This window comes from Lissotriton helveticus, chromosome 1_1 (genome assembly GCF_964261635.1).
Source record: "Lissotriton helveticus chromosome 1_1, aLisHel1.1, whole genome shotgun sequence".
Lineage (NCBI taxonomy): Eukaryota > Metazoa > Chordata > Amphibia > Caudata > Salamandridae > Lissotriton > Lissotriton helveticus.
The window spans coordinates 117,635,528-117,654,484 of record NC_136057.1 but is presented as its reverse complement, the minus strand read 5'-3'; the positions used below and the strand labels follow the sequence as shown (position 1 = coordinate 117,654,484).

General features: G+C 45.4%; 1 protein-coding gene across 1 annotated transcript in view; it reads left to right on the top strand.

The window, feature by feature from the left end:
* Positions 1–18,957, top strand: part of LOC144763903 (uncharacterized) — a 68,453-nt gene that overhangs the window by 12,147 nt on the left and 37,349 nt on the right. Inside the window, exon 2 of the mRNA XM_078649975.1 lies at positions 514–2,315. Within this exon, the coding sequence (XP_078506101.1) occupies positions 545–2,315 (1,771 nt within the window). The 5' untranslated portion in view covers positions 514–544. The remainder of the gene's footprint in view (positions 1–513; positions 2,316–18,957) is intronic.

Here is an 18,957-nt window from a genome sequence, read left to right as displayed (position 1 = left end):
TCCCTGGCCTGATTGGTTGTCTCCTCTTTTATGTATTTCTGATTCAGTTCCAAGAAACCCCAGGTTGAACATGCTCCTATATATGTAATGACATTAGAAGCATTTTGTAGATCCTGTAGAGGTTTGGTATGTTGGCGCGTGCTTCAGTCACTGACCTGAATATTGCAAAAGAGAGCTGTACAGTGCAAGTGAGGATGATAGAGCAGTCTTGTCTGCTAGGGTTTTATAAACCTTTCATTGCTGCAAGGCTGTTGCAGTATTCAATTTTTTTCATAAAAGTGTGCAATTTGAGCAGACCAAGGAAAAGACATAGTGTTTAAAATGCATTTCAAATCAATGCCTTTCATAATATATGTTATGGATATTGTTAAATTTTAATGATTGAATTTTTTTCTGGATTTAGAAATTCGCACTTTCCTCTGATCACACTGTGTTGGTGAGACGGGAAGGAGTATTTTGACCTAGTTGTCCTGTGATAACGTGTTGTCTTTTCTCTTTTCCTCTCCTCTGCAGACACTTGAGACTTGAAAATCAAAATACCGGAATGGGGAGAAGACGGGCTCCAGGAAAGAAAATGACAGCGCAGTGTTCATGTGAATCCATAAGAGCCACAGTCCCGTCTTTACCTCTCCATGACGTCTCAACTTCAAGATCCCGAAATGATGCTCAAAGGGACCAGGACCTGGAACCGCTTTCGGAGAACCTGCCCCACATTATCCTTCTATCCATGCTGGAGGAGTTGGAAGCCAAACTGGAGAACCTGATGAATACTGTGAAGGACGTACCTTCTAGAGTCGCTGGGCTGATAAAGAAAATCTGGATAGAAAAGGATCAAGGTTCCCTCGATAATGGTGCAGTGACTTTGGAGGTGGTCTGTCCAGCGAACATTAGAGATTGTGCTGTTAGCCGTTCTCCTGCGACACCTCAACTGGACAGGCCAGGGGAACCGAGCTTGTGTCTTCAGCCAGTGTTCTCTGACGGGCATGCACCAAAGCAGGACTGTACGCTCTCTTCTCCAACCTATCCTCAAGGGCGTCCAGAGGAGCCAAACCTTTATCTACAGCCAATGTTTCCATATCGATGTGACCCACAGCAGGACCAGAGCATGCAACCTGGGTTTCCAGATGTAAACGAGTCGCCGCAGGATGAGTGCATACAACCTGTGTTTCCAGATATACACGAGTCACAGCAGGACCAGTGCCTGCAACCTGGGTTTCCAGATGTAAACGAGTCGCAGCAGGACAAGTGCATGCAGACTGGTTTTCCAGATGTAAACGAGTCGCAGCGAGACCAGTGCATGCAACCTGTGTTTCCAGATAAAAATGGAGTACAGCAGGATTGTACTTTATCCAGTTGCCCTCAGACAGATCTTCCAGGCAGATCATTGGAGTCAAAGCGGTGTCTTCACTCGGAATGTGTTGATGGGCAGGCACCAGAGCAAGACCAGAGCGTACAGTCAGCGTACCCAGAAAAGAGGGAACCAGATGGGCACCTGAAGCAAGAACCATCCCCATTGTCTGCTAATAGCTGGGACCAGCAACAAAACCTCTGCCCACACCCGCTATTTCCTGAAGGACACGAACCACAGCAAAACCACCGTATACAACCCACGCTACCAGATGGGACCGGACCTGATGATCCCTTGGAGGAAGAATTGATGTGTTTTGATTTCCAAGATCCCCAGGAGAACCGCAGCCTACAACCCCTGTCACCTGATGGGATGTCACCAGATGAACACTTAGAGTCTGTTCTGTTGTCCTTTGATGAGTTGGGGTCACAACAAACCCAGTGCCTCCAGCAACACCTATGCTTGAAGCAGGGACTACCTTATGTGCAGGATTCAAACGTGAACTACGAGCTAGAATCAATGCGTCCTGAAGCACAGGAATCAGATAAAAATGACAATCTAGAAATGGCCTGTACTGATGCACATGGTTCAGATCAGAAGTACAAGCTAGGACCCCTGCACACTGCGGCACAGGACCGAGAGCTAGAGTCAGTGCTTCCTGTAGCACAGGAACCAGATCAGAACAACACGGTGGAACCACTGCACCCTGAGGAGCAGGACTCAAATCGGAACTACAAGCTAGAAACTCCCTGTACTGGTGCACAGGGCTCAGATCAGAACAACAAGTTACTGCATTCTGAATCACAGGATCAACATCAGAACTGCAAGCCAGAACGGCTCTGTCCAGAGGAGCGGGGTCAGTCTGTGCCTCCATCATTCCTAGAACTTGATACAAATACTACAGATGAAGACTCATTGGAGAGCGGAAATACAAAATCACCTTTATTGCCGTCCAAAGCCACCCCAGGTATGTGTTTCGCTATACATGGATACGCGGAGTGCACTAACACATGTAACCTCTTTAGAATGCATATGGGCAGATTTTAGAAAGTCTCCGAGGGGATCATTTTGGCTTGGATGGAACCCCCTGAGCGATACTGACCCCCAGAGTACGAGTACACAGGGTGCAGATGTGTCCCTGCACTCTTCTCTGGTTCTACACAGGATTACATCCTTCCTGTGCAGGAACAGGCCTGGTTATGGGACTCTGCAAGAGTCAAGTAGGCCAGTAGCTCTCGTCCTTCCTTGTCCGTCCCTGTTCCAGGCTGAGGAACTGGAAATAGCGCTATTCATGGGAGGAATTACTGGCCGGAATCATACTTAATTGTCAGATGCAAGTGATGTGGTGTTCATTGAGAATAGCAGACATGCGCAGTCCAGAGAGGGAACTGTGTTTCCAGTTGCACAGTTACATTGGGTAAGATGCAGTCATCTCCAGTTCCTGATAGACAAATCCTAGTCTGTATTCGGCCTCAACAGCAGGGCCGACCAGGGATGTTGTTGTCACTGCAGGGTTCTCCTTGAGTGCACACGGCCTCATGATAGACAGATACACAAACCAACCTCTAGCTCAGTAAAGAGTTTTAATTGTTTTATGGGCAGACAAAAGTAGCCATGATCTCCCTACAGCAGCATCTTGCCTTTAGCAAACTCACTAACTGTGTGAAATGTCATCGCATCATCACACGTAACATACTGAGTTGGGGCTTGCACACCCGTAGTGTGACTGACGGATTGTTGTTCTAACCATAACTTGCACATGTCAGGAGTTTGTTCAGCTTTAAGTCTTAACCATATATACACTTTACCCTTGTTTGTAAGTGAATTTCTGATTTTTTTAAAGACCCATTAAGGTGTTTTAACAAAGCCATCTACAACTTCACTTTATCCATATTCAGTGAAAATATATTAGGGATAAAGTACCCCCTGCCGCACCTTCTAAGATATTGCATGTCAACAAGTTGTTCCATAACCATATAGAGGAACGAGGAAGGCAGAATTCCTTTATAAGGTTATGGAACTCTGAGGTGACTTGCAATAATCTTATAATATGTACCAGGTGATACTTTATCCCGTATAATACACGGTCACACCGTATAATACATGGTCACACCATCACCTTTCCCACAAAGCTTGGTGCGTAGCTCCTACATATGCACCAGCTAACATGATTGCAAACATGAAGAATGAACATAAAACCTCTTGTGCAAAAGTAAACATTAAAAAACTGTTAGATATTTGTTGCAAAAAGATATTAGAAACAGTTCAATAAAAGTCCATTTAAAAAAAGATGCACTAGCTCGGAATGTGTAGAAACATGCAGAAAGATTCCACCCTTCCTTCATCTAAGGAAACTGATAAACATATTCCCTCTGCTTCTCATAGTAAACTAGTAACATAGAGCAGAAGTAATACAAGCAAAGTTCTGTTTGTTGCTTTAAACAGCTGCTTCAATTATGCTTTGTGACTTGACCTTCTTTTCACATCAGCTGGTGGCGCTGGCAGCAGGCATTGTGCCCTCAGGACTCGACTGTAATAACTTATAAAAGCCGAGTTCTGACGTCTCTTCTTCATAATCACTGACTTGGTGCATCACAAATTTCTGATTATATAAAGAAAATAGAGACTGCCATTTATACAGGGATTACAGAATCCTATGTAATATAATTATATATATACACATATAATAACTGGTGGTCCTCAAATTAAGCCACTAGTCCTTTAAGATAAATCTAGCTGGACCTTTAGCCCACGAATGGTCCGTGCATCTGGACTCGCGGACCCAAATGTAAAAATATATTGGATCCGATTGGTTGAGGGAGCTTTTTCGTCCATCCATTTCAGATACGTAAACCCAAAGTTGGGCCTGCGGACCTGAAGCTCCCTGATTGGCTGGCTACATCTTGAACCATTACATGATGAAAAGACTTGTTCCCCGCATCCTGTAAGAATACTAAAGAAGCCATAAAGAGCTGTGGTGCCATCCTGTCCCCCCCTGGCACAGGGGCTGCCTAATGTTAAAATGTAGAAAGAAATTGCTGATTCTGAGACAGAGGTTGGATTCCACATCATGACCCTTGAGGTCCACAAACCTTAGGCAGGTGTCAGCGCAGGCACAGTAATTGGCCTTGTACCCTGATGGACATTTGTGATGTTCATTTTCAAGGGTCCGAGAACCCCAGGAAAGTGTCCGTAAACCCTTAAAAATAAAATAAATAAAAACATAAGCCAAGCCCTTTAGGGAATCCCCTGCTGTGCCCAGGCACCGTTGAACACCTGTGCCTGCTTGGAGTTGGCTGAGGGAACTGTTGCGTGTGTATATGATAAAAAAAAAGCCAGTGAAAATAAGCATTGTCAAAGCAAATAGGTGTCTCCTATCCGAAAGCTATTGACTTTGGCAATAAGTTTTAGCCATTATGTACACCAGTGTGACTGCTGTTCGGCATGGCAAAAAGTTAGTGGCATGGGGTCAGGTGGGGTAGATAGAAGGGGGATAGATTGGGGTAGAGTGGACTGCTGTAGATTGGAGTCAAGTGGGTTAGATTGAATTGGAATAGATTTGGATGGAGTGGAGTAGATTGACGTGGAGTAGGATGGATTGGGGTGGATTTGAGTGGGATAGATTAGGAAAGAGTGGGATGAAATGAGGTAGATTGGAGTAGAGTGGGGAAGACTGGAGTGGAGTAGATTAGAGTGCAGAGTATTGGGGTAGTTTCGATTGTGGTACATTGGAATGGAGTAGAATGGAGTGGAGTTATATAGAGTGGTGTAGGTTAGATTTGGTTGGGGTGGGGTAGAGGGTGGTGGAATTGATTGGAGTAGATTTGAGTGGGGTAGATTGGGATACGTACGTTTGGGGTGGAGTGGGGTAGGGTAGATTGGAGTAGGGTGGAGTGGATTAGATTAGAATGGGGTAGGTTTCGGTAGAATGGGGTGCAGTGGATTTAGATAGATTGGAGTAGAGTGTTGTGGAATAGATTAGGGTGGAGTGGAATGGGATAGATTGGGTGGATTGTAGTGGGGTGGATTGGATGGAGTGGGTTGGAATGGATGGAGTGGAGAGGGATAGATTGGGTGGAATGGGGTAGATTGGGTGGATTGGATGGAGTGTGGTAGATTCTCTCTCTTTCTCACCCTCTCTCTCTCTCTCTCTCTCTCTCTCTCTCTCTCACTCTCTCTCTTCTGCTCTTCCTTCCTTCCCTCCCACATCGTTTGTGGTTATAAGAGTTTCTATTGAAAAGCAATTATTTCTTTGCTAATAACTTTTGACATATCTGCACAAACTTTTCAAAAAGATGTTTTTTCTGGTTTCTCTTTATTATACCAAATGTGTTTATTTTTGTGGTTTTATATAGTAAAATCTTGGCTGAAGGGCATTGAAGTACTTTTCTAAAGAAAACACACCAAAATGCAGATTAGATGTGCCATAAAATAACAGATAAGCAATAGACTAATCCCACAGATCACGTCAGGGGAGAGAGTTCAAACAGTTAATATCTGGATACATTGGAAAAGTGGATGCAGAAAAGCGATCACAGATTTATTATTCAAAGCGTCTCTCAAATAGGAGGATTTTGAGTTCCTTTTTAATTGTGGCAAGACTTGTGGTTGTTCAAGGTGGTTGTGGGAGGGAGTTCCAGATCCTTGTAACGCTGGCAGAGAAGGCGAGCTTTATAAAGCGTTCTTGCCTGAATGTCGCTTGTTCCAGCAGGAGGACTTTACGAATTCTTGATCCTTATTCAGATCCAGGGATTTTGAGTTTTTCAACCACGTAGGAGGGAGTGGAGTTGTGGAGGGCTTTGTGGGTGATGCATTCAGTGTTACATTCGTCTGTTGCTTCAATTGGAAGCCATTGTAGGATGCGAAGTATAGAAGAAATGTGATTTAAACACTTTGGGACCTGTCACAAAGAGGATAACTGTATGAAGCATTTCTCTCAGTGATGCTAATTTTCTCGGGTAAGGCCAGACAGGAAAGAGTTTCAATAATCCAGTCTGAAAAGTACCAGCGTATGGACTTCTAAGTTCGTCTGGCACTCTTGTGCTTTGATGAGACATGCTTCTGAAGGTAAATGTGTTGTTTGATGAGGGGGGTGACTTGGCCGAGTTTGAGGGAGGTGGGCATGGGGCTTCTCGAAAAGGAGGAGTTGATGATTTTGGTCCATGCAGGCGAGGTAGCTGTTCGCGCTTTACAAAATGCTGTATTATTATTATTATGATGTGACTGAGATTCTTGATACGCTCAGGAGGGAGGGGATCGGAAATGTGCGATGTTGGTTTGATGCAAGCGAGTAATTTGAGCACTTCTTCTTAAAGGACATCGTCGAAGTCAGTCCAACTGGCATAGGGTGAATTTGGTGAGATGACCATTAGTTGGAGGTAGGGCCTTGGGTAGACCCTCTTTGCTAGGGGGGACATCTTTGGTGGAGGACGGAGAGATGGGTGGGTCAAGAGAGATTTCAATGTTAGATATTTTTTCAGAGAAGAATGTTGCTAACTCTTTGCAGTGCATGGTTGAGTCATTTATTGAGTGTTGATGGAAAGAGGAGGTTTGCTGTTTGATGAAGTTGAGAAGTCTTTAGGTCTGTTCCTAGAACGGTCAAGTTGGGCTCAGAAGAAGGGGGATTTTTCTCTGAAGATGTGTTTTTTGTATTTTATGCGTTTAGCTCCCGGTATCGCAAGATGTGTTAACAAGGGTTGTTGTCTCCAGTTTCTTTCAGCTAATCGGAGTTGTTGCCTCTTTGTTAAGGTCGTTGTTAAACCAAGATCTGGAAGGAATACTTATGATTTCTTGAGTTTCAAAGGGGATTCTATGTCAAGTAGTTCTCCCATTTTTTAGGTCGAGGGATGTCTCTTCTCACTGCGAAGCAGTGAGGGGCGGAGTCCCGAAGAATGAATGTTTTGGAGTTAGGGGCTTTGAACCCGCCTCTCTCCTCCATTCTCCTCCATTGGCTGGCTTCCTAAATGGAGGCCAGCCATTGGAGGAGAATGGAGTCACTCCTATAAAGCCCCGTCTCTTTCGGATTCGGGGCGGGTTTTTTCGTTCTTTAGCCCTATGACGTCACCCGTCACTCAGAACCCTTGCTGCTCGAGCAGCGTCGGACATGAGGTAACTATCCCTTGTTCTTAATTTGCGCTGTACGTTCACACAAGGCCTAGCTGCCGCTCTAGGAAAATAAAAAGTGTTCTTAAGTGCGAAGTCTATTAAACACGGTTCCCACTGCATCAACAGTCTCAGCGACCATGGTCCACTCTTTGGGGTATTCGCCGCAGCCGGTCCTCGAGTGCATGCACAAAGCTGGGGCTGTGCCTTCCCTCTCGTCGTCTGTGCGACTCCGCTTCTCATTCTCACCCCTCCGGCTGGCTGGTGAGTGGACCTCGGGCTATCACCGGGATGGAGAAGGTGGGCGGGCGGGCTCTCCGGGAGCCGTCTTTGTTTCTGCGGTTGACGCGCCTTCCCCACCTCCATCGGAACGGGCTGAGAGAGCTTCTTCAGGGAATGGGGATTGGGGGAGGGCTGTAGTCTTCGTGTCTGATGCCTTTCGTCAGCTCCCTACATACATACCCGCGAGCTGTGATACCAGAGATCATGCCTACCGGGATACCTATTTAGGATAGAGTTTAAGATTCGCCTTCTTAACGAACACTACAGCACAATGAAGAAAAAGTTCACTTTTCTCCTAGAACCAGCTAACTCTCCGATGACTCGATGAACGTATTCCTGCCTTTGAACCTGTGCAGCGCTCCGCTGCCTTTTGGCTAAGCTCAATACCATATGCCTACTGTAGCTGATCTGTGCCTAACTGCCCCAGCTTGTGATGCTGACCGTGAGCTGCACAGATAGGATCTGTGCACCTAACGCGCGTTGTCTGTTTTACTGTCACCTTTCTGGCATCAGCACTTTAGTAATTTGTGCAGATATTTCAAGGACTTTAGAAAACATTTGATTCTTAAAAGGGAGTCATTTTTAAAATGTATCTATTTACACTGGCATTGCTGCCTTGCTTTTACTCGGGATACTAAGTGTCATGCAAGCCATGCAAATGTGTCATTTGGCTCAGCCGCCGAGAACGCCTTACTTCATCCTTCGCATGCACACATCGGACTGAAACGTTTATGCTTACTCTCCGATTCCGTGAGTTTATGCTTGCCACTTGATCGCTGTACACTCGCTTCCCTCCGATTCAATTATTCCCGCGAGCGGCACGCACTGGTGTCGTCACTGCAAAAGCGCCAGCCTGGCAGCTATGGCGGCTTCCTTGAGTGTACTGTGCTGTGGGCTGGTGAGTGGTGGCTACAGCGGTGAGTAGTGAGATTGTATGCGCAGGGATAAGGGGGTGCGTAAGTGTTGGTAGCGTACGTTGTGTGGATAATGGTCTCCTGTGATCCTTACGTGTGGGGAGGCAGTGCTGCCTGCAGAGGGCAAACAGGAGAGTGACATTCAGCTAAGAATAGGATTTTGTGACTGGGAAATATGTCGTAGAGGCAGCAGGATACGAGGTGATTCTGAAATTTGTAGTGTATGGCATTTGTCATGTTTCCCGGTCCAGCATTCTTTTAGATGTCATCCGAAGCACAGTGGAGCATGCTTGCTCTGTAACGCCGTTGCTGCGCCTAGGTTTTGCCCATCAAATTTAGGGAAATGCTAATCTTGTCACATTCAGCAGCTGGGCCTGTGCAGTATTGCCTTCCTTCTCATAGGGGTTAATTAGCCTTCTTTCATAGTGTGGCCTTCCAACTGCTTAACTAGCCAGAATAAAAAGGTCCTTTGTCAAACAAGCATCTGTTGCTTGTTTTTTCTTCTGCCTTGTGATTTTTAAATAGATTCGTCACCATTGTTTAGCGGAGTAAGGCCAGGATATTGTACAGGTGGCTATCCCTTGCCAGCTTTGTGAGTCGCGCACCCACTTTCCTGCAGACCAGTTCGTGGATTGTGAACACTGTGCACCATCGGAAGCGTTAGTACAAAAACTCAAGAGCAAGAAATATAACGTACACTGATCAGTGGCATGTTGTTTAAGTGTTAGTGTTAGGGAGGTATTCACCATAGAAAAAGGCAACAAAGGGAGGACTCTCAGTGGCCCAGCCCTTAAGTGCACTGTGGGTCCAATATGGCTTCCTTATGGATTCCCGGAAGGCCTCTCCTACCTACTATAGGGAGGAGGGGTATTTACTGTGGCACTGGGATGAAATACTAAGGTGCAGTCCTCATACTGAGGCGATAAGCTACTTATTCATCTGTACAAAACCCCAGGCGTGCACTGTCTCCTATAATAATTATTGTAATATGCTCAATCTAAGAATACTGTGTATGAAATCATGTGTTCACGTGCTTCTAATCACTTTTAACACAATTACTCTGACTTTGGAAGCAAAAGCTTAACTGAGAGAGAAAAAATGTGAGAACATTGGAATCGTTGTGTCCGCATACTTCATGTTTTTTTGACTCTCAACAGATTATGGTATGGGGTGTGCTTGCTGCATAAAAAAGCTTGGAATGAGTTTACTTCAACACAGATATCGAAATCATGGCATGTCTTGCCTATTTCTGCATACACAGGAACAATTATTTTGCAATTGCTAATGTTCTATGGTGAAAGTGCACCCATGCTGAAGAGTGGTGCAACTCCAGTGTGGTGCTGGGCATGAAAGCCACATGTGGTTGAGGGTTAAATCTTGTTGATACTTGAGTGTGCACTTTACCTGTATAAAAGGCCCCCTATTAATGCTTCAGAATTAAGCAATGTCATCTCTCCCCACGAACCTTCAAACTTGAGTATGCTTGAGGCGTATGATAAACTTCGAGACTATTTGATTCTGAAATCCAGTTTTACTGAGAAGAGCAATTGCCTGGAAGTTTAAGTCCCTAAGAAGGTATGGTCATTTTTGAGATCCGTATAAGGCGATGTGCTTTATCCCACAGCCCAAGAAGACATGTTTGGGATTGCGACGATCCTTATTATTGAAAAAGGGCTACTTCGAAGTTAATCACACTACCTAAAGAACTGTGACAGACAGCTAAACTGTGTTCACCCTACAGTGATTTCCAAATTGGTGCGGCATGATTCTCTCTCGTGGTATGGAACCATTCTGGTGCTTGGTGAGTGTAGAGTGCAGATTCAGAGTGTAGAGTGCAGATTCAGAGTGTAGAGTGCAGATTCAGAGTGTAGAGTGCAGAGTGCAGATTGTGAGTGCAGAGTGCAGATTGTGAGTGCAGAGTGCAGATTGTGACTGCAGAGTGCAGATTGTGAGTGCAGAGTGCAGATTGTGAGTGCAGAGTGCAGATTGTGTGGGTGGCTCTGTATGTGTGTGTGTGTGGCTTTGTGTGTGTGGCTCTGTGTGGGTGTAAATGCAATAGGTCATGCATTTGCAAGCGATTAAGCTATTGGCATTGTAAATGACAATGCCATTTATTTAACGATTACGCTATTGGCAATGTAAATGACAATGCCATTTATTTATGATTTAAAAAAAAAACTTTAAAAAATGTCATGAGCAATGCCAATAGCTCTACCTTTAATAATGCCGAGACCACTGCATTGTAAATGCTTGTCTGTTGTAGTGGGCGGTGAGATCATCACCTTGGAATTTTGGAACTGACTAACGCTTCTAACTCTGCCTGGGAGATTCAATGTATGTTCCTCGCTCAGTGCTTGTGCCAGGTATTTTGGGGATGGGCCTTTGGTTGGATGGCATTGAGATTAAAAAGAATTAGGTGGTGGTGAGTCCAGTCAGTGGTTAGGATAGAACAGAGGGATAAGGTGTTCTGCTTAGAGATGATTGCATCAAGGGTAGAGTCCTTGGTATGAGTTTGTTGATTGCAGTGTTGGGTGAGATCGTTTGCTTCCAGGAGGGTGGATAGGGCTTGTACTGTTGGATCATCGGCATTGTTCAGGTGCAGGTTCAGGTCTCCTAATAGAATGTCTGTGTTGCCTTTAAGGCAGTTTTGCGTTAATAGGTTTATTTAGTCCTCAAAAATGTGTCATTTTTTACCAGGTGGGTGATAGATGACATGAATTTTGATAGATTGGGGTCTTTGGACAAGAGTTGAACTCCTACATATTCAAAGGTAGGGTATTTCGTGTTGAAGAATGGAGGTAAGCACAGATAGTTTTTGTGTATAATGGTTAATCCACCACCAATACGATCTTAGCGGTCGTACGGATGATTGAGAAGCCCGGTGGGTTGAGGAAATTTATAAAATAGGATGAGTGGTCGTTCAGCTGGGTTTCAGTTGGAAAGCAGAAGTCAATTTTGTGCCCTAGGATGTTTTCGGCTATTTGAGTGGCATGCTTGACTGCTGACTGACAGTTTAGTAGCATGCATAGGTAGTGATCTTGAACCAGGCTGACAGGGTTGGATGGTTGTTATTTGGGTAGGCTGCCTGGGAGGGTGAGTGGTGTTCAGGGTTCTAGTCGTGCAAAGGATGACCGGGATCTGGCGGCGACAAGGCTTGCTCGGGGCATTGTCATACGTGTTGCTCAGCATTTCAGCTTCCCGTAGCGTGATTTCAGTCGTGGTGCATCTATGTTTGAGTTGGTGATGGATATAGGGGATAGTTTGTCTAGGGGTAAAGGATAGGGGATCAGAGTGTATGTTTGTGGCAGGATCAGTGTTCGCTATAGATGCGTTAAGCTGGGGCAGGAAGTAGGTAATCTTTGCGTTCTTACGAGATTTCATCCAGAATAGTGTTGATTGTGAGTTCAAGCTGGGCTGTTGTAGGGATCAGTTGAGTGGCGTTTGGGTCAGTGGTAGGAAGTGGAGTGTGATGGAGCTCTTCAGAGTTTGTGGCGGAGGCTAATGCAGGAGCGGCCCGTGCAGGTAAGAGCGGTGGGGCTGGGTGGGGGGATTCAATAGATGACAAAGAGGGGGAAATGATTTATTGAATTTTCCCTTGTCGTTGTCTGTTGCATTCCCCCGGACCCCCACTGCTCTTACCTGCACTGGCCGCTCCTGGGCTAATGTAGTATCCAGCCTGCTGTGGTTAGAGGACTGAGACGACTCCAGAGGGATAGATAAGTGAAGCTGGGCAGTGGAGGTGCGCCATGGAGAGGGGGTAAGTAGTTTTGGTATCGAAACAGAAGCTTCAATGCGTCTGGGGATCAGAGAGGCTGTAGGGGGGGTAGAGGTGGGGGCAGTGCGAGGGGGTTTGGTAGTAGAAGGTTCAGCTAGTAGATGAGGGCGTGCATGGGAGAGGGTGGAGGAGTGGTGGTGGGAGCGAATGGCATGGTGGCGCAGAGAGGCGGAAAGTGGAAAATAGATAATTTTTTTCAGTGGCTTGGATTAGGATGTTCCCATTTCTGTATATAGTTATGGACCGATCACCGCTAAAGTTCTGGGATAGGGATATAGTTTGTTTAGATCCATAAGGGACATTGGTAGCATTAGTTACATGAAGGTGTTGAATGACGTTTTCTCTCCTTTTGGTGGGTTTCGTAGTGTAGGAGATGAAGTCCATTTAAAGACTTCCGTGTGTTGGATTGTAGAAGATGTCTGCTATTAGTGTCGCTGGGTGTTCTTTAAGGATTTTGTGTTTGTACTTTTTAGCAGCATGTTTGGAGAGGTTTTGCAGAAATGAGTTGGGGCGTATCTTTCCACGCTCCCGAGGTTGAAGTGATACTCAGAAGTTGTTTCTGGGGATTACCAAAGTTAGACTTCAGGAGACTCATTCAGAGGTGTGCATAGTGGTCAAGAGGCAGCCTCCAACAGCTGAGATGACCGCCTGATTGTAACATTGGGGCCTTCAGTGGACGGTTGGTGGGCACTTCTTTGGAAGAGTGGGATGCGAGTGTTAGAGGCGTGTGAAAAAGGTCACCAAGGCGATCTGGTAGGATTCCTTTGAGGAAAAGGGGGCCTTGAATGCCGAAAAGCGCCAGAGGGCCTGTTGATGTCACTGGGTTCTTAGTGGCCATGGTATCTTGGAGCTGGAGGTTGTGATGGAGTTTATTGGTCAGTCTGCAGAAACGTCCTTTATATTCGAGGGCATATATACAGTTATACACTCACATCATAGGTAGTATATCAATATCAGCATAGACTAGTAGACATCACAAAGGATGGGTCACTGCTATAGGCACATGATAGGATAGGAAGCAGCATCAACTTGAGATAACAGTATATGCACAAGATAATATTGGAAGAAGATGGGCAAAACAATCCCCATGTACGCTTTGAATAACAGTGTCGATATAAAGACACAGTTTACTCGCAAGAGAACATCTTGCACTTTAGCATTGTGGAACTTCGTTGGGAGTTCATTTTAATGGTGAGATATGTTAGGAGGGTCACTAGGTATCATTGATGTAAATTGTCTCTGACACTATAATTTTGTGGGACTTTGTTGAGAGTTGTTTTTATTGGCATGAAGTATCAGAAGGGACAGTAGGTGGCACTGGGACCTCATTTATTCTTTTGCGGTCTGGAGTCCAATATTTATACCTGGCGCCCACTAGTAGGTGTTTCTAGATGCTTCCACCGCCATAACGTGTTAGGCATCCGCTTCCTCCTTGCCCTGGGTCCAGCTTGTCTGGAGTCACAAAAGACCAGTGATAACTCCTTTGTGAGAGTTCTCATGCAGAGCCTATGTGATGCGCAACTGTGATAAGTGACAGCTACGCCCCCTCGTTAAGTCAAAGAGGCTTATCCTGCCAACACCTCGCTTCCAAATGAGCAGAGGAATACTGAAGCCCTCAGCGAAGTCCAATGGCCATGCCTTGTGGCCAGTAAAGAAGTACTGCAAGATCAGAGATGTTTGTTGTGATTTATTGTTGTCACAATTATTCACCTTTCTTGCGCCTGAGACGTAAAATCCATTACAGACAGGCAGACGTCACGTGTTTTGTCATAGAGACTTTTTCAAGGCTGCAAGATGATATACAAAGTATCTCACACAATTGTAACAATGACATAGGGATAAGAAATGCAGCTGTTAAGTCACCACCACCAGATAGAACAAGCAGAACACCGTTGTGATCCTGAAGGATACCCTGTGAAGAGCCAAGTGCATATGGTGAAATCCTAAAACAGATTGTGCCTGATAATCTAGCCATGCTAAGTTATTGCAACTTGCTGTAAAATCATACTACTCCCCGGATAAAGTCATTGTTAGTGGAGAACCGGGTTATTTTGGACCCATCGGTGCCAGGGGACACACCTGAAATCTCCGGATTCACCTGTCTCAGAGTTACAGAAACGCGGCAACTTCTTGGTGACGTCAAAGTTCAAATTTATTGGCTGCAACCAGTAACAGAGGTCCACGAAGTACAGTGGCTGTATATTCGTAGGAGACTGCTCAATCTTACAAAGCCAGTCAACCCTTTTTATACGAAATATTACGCTTCAGGCAAACATTCCTTATTTACAGTAAACCAATCCCATGTGTACAATAAAAGCATTGCAAGACAAACCCACATTTCATTGTCCAGCCCACCATCAATTACCCGGCAAGACCCAACACTCTTCATCAGATAAATCGGACGGACCCTTAATAAAAACAGGCACCTCCTCATCGTAAAACAGGCCATAAAGAAAGGAGCAGAGACAGGTGTGAGTAAGATTAGACATAGTTGTGTGCAATAAAGGGTTTATGGTATGCTGTGCCTTGATCCCTAATCTCAATCGGCTACTGGGAAAGGAACTGGCCGAACAGGTTTGGCTTCGGGCAACGGAGTCAGCTTGCCCAGGTCACACAGATGTCAGCTAAAGGTGTACGTGTCGCAAAGACTCGTTCGGCCTTAGTCATCGGCCTATGTGAGGGCCACCACAAAATGGCTGCCGTGCACAAAATGGAACCCGAGGGTTCAGAACGGAATCTTCTGATTTCATGGTGATTTCATCACTCGAACATGACGAAAATACTCGTATATAGTATACTCGTCATTCTCGGTCTGCTGATACCAAAATCGTCATGATACGATAATGTTTATGAAACGGGTTCCGAATTCACGGAACCTCAGACCCTCCTTTTGCCCTTACATAGGCAATAACCTATACTCACGCTAATCTGAGTCCAGGTCTATATTCATAAAATCATTGAGATGTTGCTGTAGCATCATCCTATTACTTAGCTCGTCTCTTGATATAGGTTTTCTTACACACGATGTAGCACAGAGGCCACATATAGCAGGAGCACACTGTACACAAAGACAGAACAGGAAAAGGATGGCTAAGATCATTCCAATGATCATCAGAATCTTCCAACCCCACGTGGATAACAGTTTCCAGAACCATCCCATCAACGACCAATCTCCTTTATCCACACGTACAGATTCAGAGATCTTATGCAGTTTGGAAATGGCCTGGTACACTGTCGGAGCGTTGTCTGGAATGAAAACACAGCAACTTGATTGGATCACTTTACATACTCCGACTCGATCTACAAGTATGACGTCTAACGCAACCCTGTTCTGAAGAGTCATAAGACGATCCGACTGGAGCTCAGCAGTCAAGTTACTAAGGGCACCGGCAGTTTAAACTACGGTGGACTCCACCACTCTCGTCAATTGTCGTATGTTCCTGCTGTTAACCATAGGTCCCCAAAACGGCAAAAAACCCTTTAGAAAATCTCCCAATTCTTGTTCTGCAGTATCTTCCTTACTGAAGACACCTCTAACAATTCTTGTCTTATGGTAATCTGCCGCAGCTGTATAGGTGGGAGGCAACAGGAACGATACAAAACATGTGCCCGAGAAATCAGGGGGCAACCATGTGTATGCTCTATCGTAGCAGATGAAATAGGTACCCTTAGCTGCCAGGAACGAACGAGAAGTCTGGGACGCAAAGGCATATGTCTCATTGCAGATACTCTTCCCTAGCTGAGCTCTCTGATTCTTACCATTACCTTGCAGGCAAAGATGACCCTGATGGGGTACGATCCAAATCGCAGAGGATCTTTTTGTTCACTGGTTCTCACTCAGACTTGCTCCATATCCAGTTACGTTCCATCCAATATATGCTGGTGTCTCATCTCTCGGGATAGTCTCATAGGAAGTAGTTCCTCTAATCATGTCTACTATACCCTTAACTAGAGCACTATTCTTCGGATTGTCTTTTACAGAACGTAGGGGGTGGACTTCACGAGCATAGATGAACATCGTTCTGTTTGCCCACACAGAGCCATTATAGCTGAATGGCAGAACCAGATAAGGAATACCTTTATCAGTAGTATGAGGCATAAGACCACACACCCAACAGTTAGTTGTGTTCACTACTAATTGGTGTTGGTGCAGAAGCTGAACAAAGGAGTTATTGACAAACTCTAATCTTCTAATAGACTCATATTCTGGCAGAGGGTGAAAAGAATGTGAGGAAACAGTAGCAGGAGGTATGGGCTGTGCAGTGGGTGCAAACGTCACTTGAAAAGAGAATAAAACCTATCCTATTAAAAACATCATTACGCTAGACAACATAAAAAGACACAATATCAAAAAACACTTTTTGCTCATGACTGTACACATTTTGGTTCTGAAATTCATCTCTTTGGCAGGTCTCTCTATCTCGAAAAACTCCATCCTCTAACCTTGCTGCTCGCGGAGGTAGGGTGTTCCGTGCTAAGGAATGCATCTGTCAGTCCAAGGGAAACGCCCAAGAACCAACCAGAACCGTCGACCTTGTGTCTTCGGCTTGCACTCCAAAGACTTGACGCCGCGACCCTACAGCTGAACCCGGATGGTGGTTCGAAAAACAAAAATCAAAATTGTTTCTCAGATGAGAGAGCTTGTACTTTCAAAAATAGCAAAAGGAATTTACTTTATTAGTCCCACAATTTTTGGTCGTAAATTATAGCGGCCCTTCCCGGGCAATGTCTGGTCACAGAACAAGAGTTCAGGCTTGGTAGTGTCCAATCGAACTGACGGTGGCACGGTTCCTTGCAGAAGATCGTCGCTTTCACGCTCAGAATTTGTCCCCATTAAACGTGCATCGCTGAAAGGCAGAAAACGAGGCACAGTTTCAGTCTCAGTCAGCAATACCCTCCTGGACCCACCGGTCGTACGGCAGAGGCAAAGGGACCCTCTTACAGTGTACGCCGTGGATCCAGTTCTTTTTTCCTTGCACTCGCACCGCAGATCTCGTTGATAGCAGGACTAAATAGGGGCCGGTCCAACGGGGCTGATCATTCTTTGTCCGCTGGAAATGTTTAATTAGGACCCACGAACCAGGATCAATGACATGCCCTGGATCTTCAGAAGCCTGAGGCAAAGTATCGTGAACCTGTTGGTGTAAAACACGCAATTTAGTCGTCAGATCATATAAGTAATCAAGCAGTACAGGGTGTTCAATCTCGCTGTATTTTGTCGGCCTCGGCACTCCCCATATGTTGGCCGGGCGACCGAACACACTTTCATAGGGACTAAGTCCCACTCGTGAATGCACAGTCATTCTTGTCGATAAAAGTGCTAAAGGCAAAGCATCAGGCAATTTAAGACCAGAGCTCGCTTGTATCTTGGCCAGTTTCAGTTTTAGCGTGCACTCTACTAGTCCAGCTGATTGGGGGTGATTTGCAGCATGGAACTTTTGCCGGATTCCTAGCCTTTCGCATACTCTCTTCATCACTTGACCCACGAATTCACTCCCATTATCACTCCAGACCATTCTCGGCAAACCGAATCTAGGGAAAAATTCTTTGACAAGGGCTTTAGCTGTGGACAGGGCAGTATTGTCTTTCAGGGGATATGCTTCTACCCATCTTGAAAAGGCACAAACAACCACGAGTACGTATTTCAGGTTGTTGCATCTCTCCATGTGAATAAAATCTAGCCGCAAAACCTCGAACGGGTACGTTGGAGGAGCAAAATGACCAGCTGGAGTTGGAGTTCCCTTACCAGGATTGTATCTCAGACAAACCATACAATTCTTGACCACATTCTCTGCCCACTTAGGAATTCCAGCATTTTGCCATACTGGAGCCAACAACTTACAAATCCCTTTCACACTGATATGAGCTATTCCATGCGCCATCGTAACCACTGCAAGCACGTACGCATCGGGTAAAAACCATCGTCGATTCTCTGACAACTCAACCCAAATACCATTTGCATCCAATTTACCCGTACTTTCTCTCCACACACTCAACTCTTTCTCAGTAGCTTCAGCTTGAATTGACTTTACACTCTCTATCGTATCCTCACACATTCCTCCATCCGGAACCCATCTCGCCGGACCTGCAACATACATTCGACTCATCACATCCCTTGCCACGTCTTTCGCAACTTCGTCTGCAAACGCATTACCGCGACCAACATCGTCAGTAACCTTCTTGTGTGCACTGCATTTCACAATCGCAACTTGCAACAGCAAGGTAAGTGACTCCAGAAGCTCATTCACCAATTGACCATGCTGTATCTTTGTACCATGTGACGTGAGGAACTCACGTTCCTTCCACAAACGTCCAAAACTATGGGCCACACCAAACGCATACTGGCTGTCGGTATAGATAGTCACTTTCTTTCCTCTTGACAACACACATGCTCTGGTAAGTGCAATCAATTCTGCTGCTTGGGCTAAATTATGTGGGATACGCGCAGCTTCAACAATCGTATGCAAAGTCATAACAGAATATGCCGCAGTCGTATCACCATTCGGAAGTTTGAAGCACAAACCATCCACCCATAA